The sequence below is a fragment of the Epinephelus moara genome, chromosome 23, assembly GCF_006386435.1.
Source record: "Epinephelus moara isolate mb chromosome 23, YSFRI_EMoa_1.0, whole genome shotgun sequence".
NCBI lineage: Eukaryota > Metazoa > Chordata > Actinopteri > Perciformes > Serranidae > Epinephelus > Epinephelus moara.
In genome coordinates, this window is record NC_065528.1 from 20236189 (window position 1) to 20250555 (window position 14367).

The window sequence follows — 14367 nt, forward strand, 5'->3', positions numbered from 1 at the left end:
CTGTAGCTGTTCACCCACTCTCTTCCTGCTTCCCATGTCAAAAAAGATCTGTGTAAATAAATAAAAAAACACATTTCTCCAAGCCTTGTGTGTGAATACTAATTCAATTTCAGAGGAAGGTTGGAAAATGTTAAAAATATCCAGCAGCATAACATCGAGTTGACATTCCAAGGTAGTTTAATTTCAGTCTGACTAAGAGCTGTTGCAGCTAATCAGCAAGTCAGAACAACATAAAGAGCATCTCGGCTGTAACACTACATGGACCATGATGCATAGCTGGAGGCTCACCTTTGCGACAAGCTGCAGCAATACAGGAGTTTAAAGCAATCGAGTGGTTTGTGTGTTTGCGAACGTGTGTGCAAACATGGTGTCAACCTGCAGTGAAGCAGGTGGTCACCGAGGTTGGTTGTGTGTGTGCACTCATTGCTCTGCTCAGCCCCTGGCAGCTCATCAATTATAAAAGAGCCCTGGAAAGGAGGGATAAGGCCAAGCTACAGCAATGGCATCTATAAATACACACCTGAATGACACGCGTGAGGTGAACAGCTATTTTTTGCATACGACCACGTACGCACACACATGAAGGTTGACAGCGAAACACGCCGAACGCACAAGCAATGTCATCCACCATATCAGGGCACTTTGTGTATCTGTTGAGTCAGGACGGCAGAGTGCACAGCGGCTGCTCTTTGCTAACCCGAGCACCATGTGATACTCCATCTAAATCAGAGAAGAGATTGCTTTGCCCCTCTTCCCTCATGTCTTTCATCAACTAAACACTGTGTCTCGCTGAATGGCCAAATGGAAAAGTTGAGGTGTGTGTGCAGGAGGAGTGCGGGTGTGTGTGCAGGAGGAGTGCGGGTAAATTCCATAATGGTCTAGAAGACATGCTCTATCACTCCCTGGTGGCTTGCTCCCTTGCTTTCTGCTTCCGCCTCACTCTCTGTTTCCATGTCCCTCCACCTTTTTTTTATTTTCCTTTGGATTATTTAGCCCCTAGTTTATCTCTGCATCCATCCGTCTCTGCTTTCTCTCTCATATGCGCCATGTGTTGCACTTCAATCTCCCAGCAATATATCCCGCTCTGCATCTCTCCATCTGTCTTTTCGGTTTCTCTATAATGCATCCATCTCTCTTCATCTCCTGCTTGTCTCTTTTCAACTCTATATCAGTTTCATCCCCCAACCTCCAAACCATGCCCAGTTTCCTTGCATTTTTCTGTCTCTGCGCCCCATCGTGCATTCCCCATCTCCCCTATCCTTCCCTTCCTCCCTCCAACTCTACCCCATATCTATCTACAAGCGAACACTAAGGCTTCCTGACTGAATTCAACATGGACTCTGCCTGCTGCCCAGTCAGACCGCCTGGCTACTGGACGGCGTGTTTTGTGTTGGCAGCTGGCACGGCAAGTATTGTGGGGATTGTGAGCACACGAGGCAACCACTACCTTCTGATCCTCTTCCCAGGCCATTACTGGACTTCGCTTCTCATTAGCTGCCGTGATTTTCTGCACAGAATTTACTAATATATACACAGAGACTCGTATACAAGTATGACACACACATACACACACACACAGACTGTTTACCAACTCCCTAAATCTAGAGGAGAAATTGGACCTTGGAAGGGGGCCTAAGCAAACATTGTGCACCAAGCAATTACCAGACGAAGATGTATGTGGAAACAATTGGCCAGGAACAATGGTGCAAAAAAAAGCGCTAAGAAAAGAAGCGTAAGGTGAAGGGGGGCTGGCGGGGACTGCCGAGGGGTTCCCATTGACTGATTCCCCTTGACATGCCCCTCTATCTCTACAACAAATAGCAGAGCAAAGCTGGGCAACAGACAGCAGTTAACACAGCGAGACGAAAACACCAACACATTAATATTGTGCGTTCAATCAGCCTTATGAGGTGGACAGCACCTGTCATCGAACACCAGCCCACTATCATCAGCACAGATCATCCTAATGTGCACTCAGTCCATTGTATCCACATAGCACTGTGTGTGCAGTGCTGCAAGCCTCCCTGGGAATTAAATACATGTGTATCCCAATACACTCTTAGATATGTGTGTGTGTTTGTCTCCCCAGCGTTGATGCCTTCTATACATTCTATACGTGTGTGTGGAACAGCCTGTGCTACCATGGCAACTTAAGACTGAGCATGCTTTAGTGTGTGCTGCTGTGCTAGCTGGTGTGGGAGCAGCAACACACACATACACAGTGCCAAGGCAACTGGGAAGACTGCTGAGGAATACTTAACAGTATGGGAACATTGACATTCTGGGAATACTGGCTCGATGCAGCAGCGGTTTAGACCACTGGCCAGAATGAATGGACTACTGGGTGGGGTTGTAATGGCTGCTGGCCAGGGTGATAGTAGCAGTGTGTGCACCTGTGTTGAAGAGCATTGTGTTTATAGCATAACAAGGGTTGGGAGGGGGTTTAAATCATAAACCAGTGTCCCCCCACACACGCACACACGATGCCTGCCCGTCCTAAAGCATATTTCATCATTAGCTCTAAGCAGTTAATCCTCTGCTCCACTGACCATGGCTCAGCTCAGCCCATTTCAATAATCTGCATCTGGGGCTAAGCAACCCATCATACACACATGCAGAGACAAGCGCACACACACATGCATGCAAAACAAGGACACAATCAACCCACAAAACATATGGGACTGGTCCAGAGCAATAAATATCTCACGTAAAAGCTCTCACACCCACACGCGCGTACATCTATCCATCCGTCCATAATCTATTGTGCCAACAGCAGAGCCAGTTAGCAGAGCAGCCCCTGTTCATTTATTAGACAGGGAATGCCACAGAAATGCAATGTTAATTGTGATTGTAATACATTTAAAAGAAAATAATTGGATATATATTTCAATCAATCGACGTGGCTCTGCCATCTAAACTATTCTCACTCGATTAAACTAGAAGCTTTTCTTTGACTTTATTTGAACCGAAGACATGTCGACATACACTCAGCAATACAGCAGTAAATATGTATAAGGACTTTTCAGTGAGGTGTAACAATAACATGACCGATCCACAAAAAGCGCACATGTAAAGTCACCTGAAGTCCCTATAATGAATGTAAATCAATTGACATGCCATATATATAACACACACCTACACACAACTCATCCACAACCTGTGCTTAAAAAAACCAGCTTACATCCATGTCTGTGCAGACTCATATGTAGCTGTGACAGTGCTTCGGACATGAATGATGCTACAAAGAAGCCACGAATTCTAAACATGGATGCTTTAAACACATCTCCAACCCAGCAGTGCAAGATCTATACAGCACCATTTCAAGGTGGACACCCAAGATAAGTGTAACCTATTTAACTATCTGCACAAATGTCTACCCTTGAGATATGATGCTGAATAATGGCCAGAAAAGTGTTTTTGCAGAACATTATGATGTCACAGTGAAGATGACCTTTGTCCTTTTGGATATAAAGTGCCCTCATTTCATCATGTTATCCTATTAGACATTTGTGTGAAATTGTGTCAAAATTAACATATGAATTCTTGAGTTATGTCCAAATACGTTTAGTGAGGTCACAGTGACCTTGACCCATGACCACCGAATTCTAATCAGTTCATTGTTGAGTCCAAGCAGACGTTTGTGCCAAAGTTAAAGAAATTCCTTCAAGGTGTTCCTGAGGATTGCGATCACGAGAATAAAACAGAAAAAGTCACAGTGACACTGACCGCCATAATCAAAGCAGTTCATCCTAGAGTCTAATGGACGTTTGTGCCAAAGTTGAAGGAATTTCCTTGAGGCCTTCTTACTTTCACAACAACTGGACAGACAGACGGACAACCCAAAAACATAATGGCGGGGCGTAGGCATAAGGAATCTAACATGTACTCATAAATACTTATATATTGCATATCTGCAGTAAGGAATTTAAAATGATATCCGATAATTTAAATGGCACTGACATAAGCAGCACTGCCTCAACCCTTATGTATTGAACCGTATTGTTACACTGACAGACGTCTACATTAAACTACAGAGTATAAATTGCTGCTTAGCAAACACATACAAGATTTCTTGACACTAAAAGCCTGAGTAGCTATTAGGAATGAGTATCTTTAGACATCCTCAAAGAAGTTGATACAGAGGACATTTTTACTGATACAGCTGGTCAAATACTAGATATATTTAGTAACAAAAAAGAATTATATAAAACTACATTTCAGTGATGCAATGGTGTGAAATGCTTTTCTCTGATCTGTATCTGATTTTTAAAATACTTCTACAGTCAATCTCAACAAATTATATATACATATATATATATACACACAATATATATATATATATATATATATATATATATATATATATACATATATATATATATTCAGAGGAAATCTTACTAAACAGAATCAAGGACTTGAAGATTTCTGTTGAGGCATGCATAGAGAAGGAGAAAAATTAAATTAAAGATAAATAGCATGTTTGTGTTGACGAGGGCGGACAGGTTGTAAAAGGATAAAAGATTACACTGGCTGGAAAAAGCTGGACAGAGTATGAAACAAAGAAATTGGCAAAGGTTGAGTCAAAAGTGAGAGTCTGACCTTTCCCTTCCCAACAACAAACATTAACCATTCAGCGTCTGAATTGACCTGTTTCTAGCTCATGCCATCTCCCCTGACAACCTTAAATGACAGATCTCTCTGTCTCCACACTACTCCTGCAAGCTTTTCTCCTCTCCCTCAAGAAGCTACAGCAAAGTGTCACTGATTCACCTCTCTGTGTGTCATGTCTTTCTACCCTCCTTCCTTGTTTCCATGTCACCACAATTCTTCCTCCATTTTTCCCCTCTTTCTTTCCGTGTGTTTGCTGCTTCCTCCTCTTCTTCTTCCCTCTTCTCTGTCTGACTGGAACAGATTGAAAAGTAGTGGCTGTGGTTGAGAGGTGAACGAATTGTCACAACCCAACACCCTGCTCTTTGCCTTTGGCCAAATACTGACAAATGCTCTGTGGAGAAGATGTTTGCCTTTCTTTTTTCTCCCTGTACCATCACTCCATGTATGAGTCTGCTTTTACAAACACTACCTTTGGCGGTGCCTTGCATAAACTGGTGATATCTAGGGCACAGAAACACTCACACATTCATCCACAGCTTCTTTGACCTCACTACCTTTGCATGCCATGTCTTGCCTTGCTCATTTTTGTGCCTTTGTCTATGTCAAGTTCAAGGTTAGCTGCTCATTGTATTGAGCGCCAATGCTCCCCCATTGGGACGGACAGAGTGGAGATGCATTAGCACCTCGGCAGGTGGGCCTCAATCTCGTCTCTTCGCTCCCTTTTCTCTCCACTTCTTCCCTCCACACCTCCCTCTCGCCCATCGTCCACCTCTCCATCCAAGGCCCCATGGAGATACCTGGCCAGCCTTTGTCCAACAGTGTGTATGTGGCCTGCTGTGTGGGTGTAAGTGCTCACTGATGCATGCATGTGTGCTTATCTCAATACATGCAATCGTGTGCAGTGTGTGAGTATCATGCATATGTGTTCGTACAGTCGTGTACCTCTCATGCTAATGTGCAGCCTGACCAGATGACCATAAACTAAACCCAAGCCCGCAGGGGGTTAAGGCTTTCCCCTTGACCTGCTGCTGCGCACTGACCTGCAGTAAATGGGTTTAAACCTTACCGAGCCTCAGCCTTTTATCTCCATCACATCTCCATCTCCTCCTTAAGCCACAGACCAACGCACACACAAACTGACCGACAGACAGGCTGACAGAAGCCATATGGTCCATTCACTTCCAATGGCAGGAGGTAGCCATCAAAGAGCTCTCACTGCAACTCCACTCAGCCATGGACAGATAGACGCAGGGAGGGAGGGAGATGAAGGGAAAAGGACGAGGGAAATTATAAGGAGAGGGCAAACAGAGGTGGAGAAAGGGAGGGGAGACTTCAGAATACGAGGAGAAAGAGGCAAGAAGTGTGGCGAAGAGTGAAGAGGAGACATCCTATCAATTCAAAGGAGCTAGGAGTGAGGTGGAAACAAAAAGAGTGAGGAGAAGGCATGCAGGTGTACAGATCGTTTAAGCCCTGTGTGATGTGAGGGTTTTAAGCCTTGTGTGAGACAGTAAAGGCCAAGCATGGCTGTAGCTGTGGGCATGTACAGAATTCTACTGATTCGACAGCACTGCCTGTTTTATGCTGACAGAAGGGTGTTATGAAATTCAGCTTAGATTGTGTCAATACGGACTTTACACAACACAGCCACTCAGCATCAGAAACATCTAAGACAAGGGCAGTGTATGTGTGTGCGTGGTCCTGTACAACGTGGACGAATTTAAAAATGGAAGACCATGAGAACAAAGTGAGGAACTTTGGCTGGTCCCAACTTCTTCAAAGGAGTGTTTGAGAGTAAAGACTTGATTTTGGAGTTAAGATTAAAATAAGCCTTGGTGAAAGTTTAGTTTAAAAAGATCTTTTTCTCATGTTTTGTCTTTATTTTTTTTAAGGATGTTCTGATTTATCGGCAGAATATCGGTATCCGCAGATATTCACTATGCTGAATGTCACCTGTCTACCAGCAAATAAGATGACATTCACCGATGGCCAATGTTGTGTGACATCAATTTTGCTCAGGCTAAAAAGCGGATTATCAGACAAGTGTCTTCCGGTCGTCCCAGAGACAATAGAGAGCATGTTTTGGTGAACAGAGATCTTCCCCGGGATGCCTTCAGGACAAAAGGACACAGTCACTATCATCACGTAAGGACACACACCCTATATTCTCCCTGATAATGCAACATTGTGAACTACAAATCTGTGCTGAATCGTCAGCAGGAGAGCTAGGTAACGTTAGCTGCTAGCAGCCGGTGGCTGGACTAAAGGCGATGAAGGTTGCATTAAGTTACTTAATAATGCATTCAAGCTCTTAATAGTGAATCGAATAAAAATTAGTAATGGGCAGAGGTTATGTGTTCGAATGGTCTCTTGTAAAATTCAGCTTTTGGTGAGAAACTTGAATAAATACAGGTGTTTGACGGAGAGATTTATAATAAATAAAACATAGGGAATTAATATAAATGGTAAAAAGGCTTTTGAAATTTATTTAAAAAATGTTTTATGTTAAAGAAATTTATTTTAAAAGTTGTTTCATAAATTTGTATGATTTCATTTATGCTCATTCAAAGATAGTGTCACAAAGGGCTAAATGGCTTTTAAATAGTTTCATTATTTTCTGATAATGAAGATTTCTTTGTTTCCCTGGCACAAAAATAGCAATCAGTAACAACAAAAACAAAATAAATAACTACAACAAATAAACACTGGCATTGGTATCGACCCAGAATTTCACAGTTGGTGCATCCCTGTGTTTTGTATTGGTGAATTTCTGTTGTTTCTTCCTGGGCCAACTTTACTTTCCAGATTTTCTGTCACCTATGCTTTCCCACATCCACAAAATCATCATTATGTTCATCTTTCAGAACAACTACAAAATTAACTCCAACACCACCACTTGCATCTAGCCTCCAGGGGAACCCACATAACATGAAGTCTCATCGCCCACGTCTGTCTCAGATGCCATCTCAAATATTGTCTTGTCTCCTATTGATCACGAGTTTAGGTTGAAGTTGAGGTAAAGGTTGGGGTTAAGTATGTAGCTCTGATAGTTAAGGCTTGGTTTACGGTCTAGAGAATGCATTATGCAAATATATATGTTAATCATCAGTATAGAAGTACATCCGTGTCTGTAGCTTGGTCCACAGGTCTCACATTATACTAGCGAAATTTAACTCTCACCCCCATTCCATAAAACAATTTCACAAGCAAATTGAATTTAATTCACTCAGCTTCCTGCCCAGCTCAGCTTCATGATGTCATAAACCTGAGCCTGTAAACACTAACATTTAGCTCGCCCAAACACCGTTGCATTAAAGTCAATCCACTCTCTTTTACCGTAATGCTTATACTTATTCAGGGTGACGTGTTAGTCACAGGAACATAAATAACGCTGGAAAAAAAACAGAGAGACTCAAAGATAGTGTGTGAGAGAACAAGTGAGAGAGAGGAGGAGGAGGGGGTTGAGGGATGGAACAAGTAAGGTGGAGGAGTGTATATAAATCAACATCCATTAGCGGAGGGGTTATAAAGTCACTGATGAAGGAGGTGGACTGAGGCTCAGACCTTTTATTGTCTTGTTGTTGTCTTTTATTGCCTGTGATGTCATCTAATGGTATACAGTTAACGACAGGGGATGGGAAGTATGTACATGGGAGGGGAGGATGGGGTTGTAATGGGGCTGTGTGTACGTCTGTGTTGACACAGGATATTGATCACCTTTTGTCAAAGCTGGTGTGTCTCTGTGGAGCTTCCTTTGCCTGAATATACCATATGTGCACAATCTGATCTTCATTCATGTCGAGTTTGAATGAGAACAATGCCAAAATCCTGCAGACACGATTCTCTCAAGTGCCAATATGTGGCTTTGAGAGGGATGTCTGGAGAGAGGCCAACGGAAAGACGTAGAAAAACACCAAGATAACCAGGAAAAAAATGTTTCTAACATCCTGAAGCAAAAACAATATTCATAAAACCTTGTAAACAACTTGTAATGCTTTTAAAACTCAGAGCCACTAAATCTCTCCCTCCTAACTCACACTCATCATCACAGATGAGCAGTAGGTATTAAATATGATTACACATTTCTCCCTGTTTGAAACATCTGCCAACGTATTGGTTATTGTTTTACAACATGGAAAACCGCTGCCTCAACCACTCTGCTCCTGTGTGGAACAAAAACAACAAGCACAGACAGGGGGCCGCAATCAACAAAAACAAACAATGTAAAAACCAGCACTCCTGTCTGCCTGTGTATCAGCAGAAAAACACCTCTCCACATCGGCCTCAATCACATCTTTGTTTAACTTTCTCCACTCTGTCTTTCATCTCTCTCCTTCAACCATCCACATACAAACATTTAAGACATGCATCATTTCGGAATATAGTCCATCTGTCCAAACTCTCCCTCCAGCTCAGCCTTCCTCTGCCTCCCTCAGTCACTCCATCCTTCTCTTTCCTCCTCTCTGTGTAATGCTGTTTTCCCCAGGCCTGTGAGGCTCACTGCCCCAGAATTAGTCTCAGTCATGGCCCTATGATATATGTGTGCGCAAGTGCGAGAGAGTGGGAGTAAAAGCACAGGAGCTGCCACCCTTCTATCACACCTAGCAGCAGTGCATCATCCCATTAGCCCAGAAAAGGGGCTGCCACACGGGGGAGGGCACAGGGGCATGAGGGGAGTCTAGGGTGGAAGCAACAAACACGCCAAAACCCAGCTTATCCAGTGCTGTTTAACTCTGAGGAGACAAATCTTGTTTAGCCAAGGGCTTTGCTGTCACACGGAGTGTGACATGTTTTTCAAGGGAGAGACGGTTATGGTCAGAGATGTTCACAAACACTATGGCCGACACTCGGAGCTGCAAAAAGATTCTCAAAGGTTTTCAGGAGCTTTAAAGCCATCAGAGCCCATCAAATTACTAATTATGTAATAATAATCTAGATTCCCCGTTACTGTATTACCAATTACTAGACAGAAATGTGGTACACTGTGAAGAACAAATGTGAGTTATATAGTTTCCTGTGCTGATACACTGGAATGCAGTTAAGCAAATCACTTAATAAATGATGTACTCCATCCTATTCTGATCCCTCAAACTGCCTCAAGAAACAGATAAGAAACTTTGTCTAATCGATTCTGCAACATGCTGATCTGTGCTGTCTAGCAAGTTCTGCAACATGCTGATGTGTGCTACAATCTGCCCCTAGGGTTCTGGATTTTATACAAGTCCAAAGTGAAGGAAAAGTACAGCGGATACTCCTGATACTGGGTGTATACGAGTGTATGTGTGATATATGGTGCAGTGGATGAGGAGGATGTTGAGAGATACCAGATAGCCTTGGCTCTAGGAATAAAACCCCCTCAGGGGGCTCTCCTGATCCCCATTCTCTCAAAACACACACACACATACACACACACATTCAAATTCTCTCCACAGTGAAGTACACACACTTCCTCCTTTCACTCTCTCTCTCTTTCATGCACCCCCCCCCCCCCCACATATACAGCCAACTCAGCTGATTTGCCTGAAAGTCAATCTGCCTTACTACTACTATCCTTCCTCCAATTCAGTAGTCCCCAATTCCCAGTCCTTACTCCACATTCTGACAGAGAGAAACCAAATCTCTGCCTCCATCAATTCATCCATTTCTGCTACCTTTAATCCTATGTGACTGCTCCTTACCTTCTTGACGCGTCCGCTTTTTGTGCCCACGAAGACCAGCGAGTGGTTCTTGTAGACGTACGCAATGACAGAGGTCATTTTGTCAACAGCGTCAGAGAAGAGAGGTTTGCCACGCACCATCTCGGACACACCCAATGGCGCGTTCATGTCGAGGCCACAAAAGTCATCGTCAATGGTCAAGAGCTGCAGTGAAGAAAAAGAAGAGAGAATACATTACAAATCAGATTTAATATCAGAAATTTAATGTTTTTGACGAGAGATTTAACATGAAGGGAACTGCTTAGGCCAGCACCTAATGGTCTAAGAGTCTGGTAGTAGTATTGAGCTTGGTTATCCACATATAAACCTACATCTGGTCTGATAAACAACGAAGAGTGAACTCGAGATTAATGAAATGAGAATCAATATTTTGTGCCTGAGTATATTTTAGTAAGGGACAGATATGGATCTGGGGGAGGTCAACAAAGGAGAAACAGTTTGTATGTGAGAGAGACTGAGAGCATTTGTATGCATGTGTGCGTCTGCTGGTCCACATGCAAGAAACAGCAAATGTGGAAAGAGGTAAGAGAGAGAGATGAAGATGGAAGAAGACTGCAGTCAGGCTCTAGCTCTGTAATAGCGCCAGAGGCTGCTCTGTCAGGCACAATTCCCCACCGTCCACCCAATGCTACAGCAACTGCAGAAATGCCAGTGCGGCAAGATATTCAATGTGAAATGATTCAAAGTGAACTGAGGGAAATAAAAAAGAAGTGCTGCATCGTCACACTGAGGCAAAATCACTGCAATGCATCTAAATTTATATCGAAATCTGAATCAGAGGAGGGAGAAATCCAACTCTTGATGGAGGTTCATCTGTTATGCTTTCTGTGCGGACATGCTGCTGTGATTTTGTTATTTAATACAGATGGGTGTGTTTCATGTATCGTGTCTCTCTACATTTTGTGTTTGCATGCGTGTGTTTTATCCAGCCGGGGGGGATATTCATACCAGTCACTGTGGGCAGAATGACTTATGGGTTTTGATAAGAGAATAATGGTGCTGGGGATTGGTCATTATCCTACGAGTATGGATGGATATGAAACACTGGGTTTAGGACTGAAGCAGGCATCGCTCTTGATTAATAGCTTAGCAATGTGGTGGGTTGCTGTGGGGAGAGAGGCCTTGGCAGTTGACACTGCCTTTACGTTCTTTCAAAATGCACACAAATCGTCAGTGGTAAGGGGAGATAGTGTGTATGAGTTATGAAATACAAGCGCTGCTGTAATGACTTGATGAAAAGCAATTCCTTGCGGACTGATTTGAATGTTCAAATCAAGTCCTTGTAATACATTATGAATACTACTGGTCTGATATGAATGATTACGCACGCACCGGTTGATAATAGCTCATTAAAGGCCCAACACAAGGTTAGCTGAAATTAAATTAATGTTTAACAACAAAAGGAACATGTCAGGTAAAGCAAAACATGAGACGGTGTAACTTTTAACTCACTGCAATTTACCTGGGCCTTACACAGGATTATCCTTCCTCCAAAACAAAAGGTGAATATGCACTGACACAATCTTGGCTTTCATTTGATTAAAAACCTATCGAGCCATTTCAAATCAGCAGTTGCTTCGTGGTTTGAGCAACAGAGGTGGGGTGCTCTGGGGGGCAGAGGGTCTTTTAGTTTATGTCTTATTTTCCGTTTTTCCTCCTGGAAGTGCACCCCCTGGGCTTTCGATCAATCTTGCGAGCACCTAGTGTCTCCTCACAACCTTTCACTAAAGGCCATCATCATCATCAGAAGCCTCAGACTGAGCCACAGAGGAAATATGAGGTCTGCTTTCATTAGACAAATGGAACATGGCTGGTCCGGGCCACAATGAGCTTCAGGCTATATCACGGTGTTATATGAGATGATATGGATGATCGATAGAGATAACCTGAATTTGGGTCAAGATCGTGTCACATGTTTAGAGGGTTGAGATGAGGATAGAAAGGAGTCAAAGACAGGTGGAGGTAGAAGAGATGATAGATGTCAGTGCAGGACTGAGATGCCAAAGAGAGTAAACAAAGATGAATATTGGTGCACAACAAAAAACATATTTAAGTGGACAATTTTTCCTTCCATTCACTACTCGCTCCTTGCCCTCCTCCCTCCTCTGACCTTTTCAGAATGAGCTTTTGTCAAGAATACACTCTCTACAGGTCCTAGTCAAGTCATGTGGTGGCTCAGTTCTGGATTAATGGTGCTCTGATGAGACCCAGGGTCACTCTGTGAGACCACAGTGAAATATCACTCCAGTTTGCAGTGTCAATTTTTGTTAACAAGAAATGTTCGCTAAAGACATATTTTTCATGACGAAGACCAGATGTAGACGAGCTAAAAATAGATCTTTGATAATAAGAACTACGACAAAATTTTTCTTTTTGTTGACAAGACAAGACCAAAATGTTAGTGGTGTGCTAATGGACATTCATAATATGTCTTCCCAATTGTGCGTCTTGTCTGTCTTTCTTTGTGCAGAGTCCCAGAATCCCAGCCATACAGGTGATGATGTTCCAAACCGACAGCAAGTTAATGACAACAAAATGATGGCGTCAACACTAAAAGGGTTTGGTCAGAAAAAGGGAATAGATCTATGGACACAATTTATTTATAATTTAGGTGGTATATCTAACCAAGGTAAGGAATCTGGATATTAGTGAAATCAGAGTGAAATGCTGCTTTTCGAATTTGAACACTTGATACAACCATCACCTTTATTCCAACGTCCGACATCTGTATTAGCTTAATTGAATTGTTTCAAAGACAGAGAACATTTTCACTAAAAGTTGACCACAACGTAATGACTTTTTATCATCTAAAACTGGACTAGAACATTTTGAGTTGTCAACTAAAACTGGTCTAAAACTCTGAAGGATAAAAATGACAAAATTATGACTGAAACTAATAAGCATTTCCGTTAACAGACAACACAGTCTAACAGAAATACATGTAATGAACACGACTTCTTAACAATGCATTATATGATGGTGAGTACGAAATGTGTTAACATTACCTGCTGGCAACACTAAAACAATGCCAATACAAAGACTATTATGAATGGTCGCAGTTTCGTTTTGAAACAGCTGCAGTTTGTTTAGGGAACGAAAAAGGCTTGGTTCAGTTGAGAGAACAAAATAGTACTTGATCAAGTTTAGGAAAAGATTGTGGTTTCGGTTAAAATAACTAAGTAGTTACGTAAAGTCACATAACTATGTTGACTTTTGGTGTCACACTGAATGGAACAGCTGCTACCTCTTCCCTCGAGAAAATAATTCACAATCAGCACTATTATATGCTCCTCCTTTCTGAAGTAGAAACAAGCCAATACTGGGCTCCATAGTGTCAACTTAACTGTATGTTTTCTCTAGTCACCAGTAAAGGTGTTTCTCTGTGCATTTTTTAAAAGTCCTTGTTAGTGTGACAAGAAACATCCTCTCTATGTTGCCATCAGTTACAAAGGAACCTCATCGCCCCAGGGTTCAAAGGTTAACAGGGTCTATCACAAGCAAAACTGAGTGCTTTGTAGCTTTTGGAGCCTCCATGATTGAATGCAGCCTCAAAAGATAATAAAAGGTGCAGCCATTTCCCCCAAGATTGATTGCTTATCCCAAAGAGCAAAAGTGGTTTTCGTCATTAAAAATCACTTCACATTATCTCCAAATTTCTGACAACACATTTGTGTGTGACTGCATAAGTGCGGGGTGATGCATGTGCAAAAAGAGGATGCTTTTATATGTGTGAAAATGTGTGTATTTTCATCTCTTGTCACTGACACATGTTGTATTATTTCTACTGGTTGCCAATCACAGCTGCCATCTCTGTCCCGCATTCTGCAATCTAATGAAATATACTTTGTCTGTCAGGCCTTTCAGGAAGCAGACACATTTTCATTACACCACCACCAAAACATGACATTTGTAGTTGTGATGCCAAAGACGTGTCTAGTCAGAATACCAAATAATATCAATGTAGCCCTTGACATTGTCTGCCAATGAGACACTGCTGTCACAGCTTCCATCATGTTTTATGCCTCTTTTCGTTCTCCCAGCC

At 42.4% G+C, this 14367-nt stretch overlaps 1 protein-coding gene across 3 annotated transcripts in view; it reads right to left on the reverse strand.

Annotated features, from left to right (window-relative positions):
* Nucleotides 1-14367, reverse strand: part of plxna4 (plexin A4) — a 317597-nt gene that overhangs the window by 256435 nt on the left and 46795 nt on the right. For all 3 annotated transcript variants that reach the window (XM_050036454.1, XM_050036453.1, XM_050036455.1), the window contains exon 3: nucleotides 10287-10469. In XM_050036454.1, the coding sequence (XP_049892411.1) occupies nucleotides 10287-10469 (183 nt within the window). The remainder of the gene's footprint in view (nucleotides 1-10286; nucleotides 10470-14367) is intronic.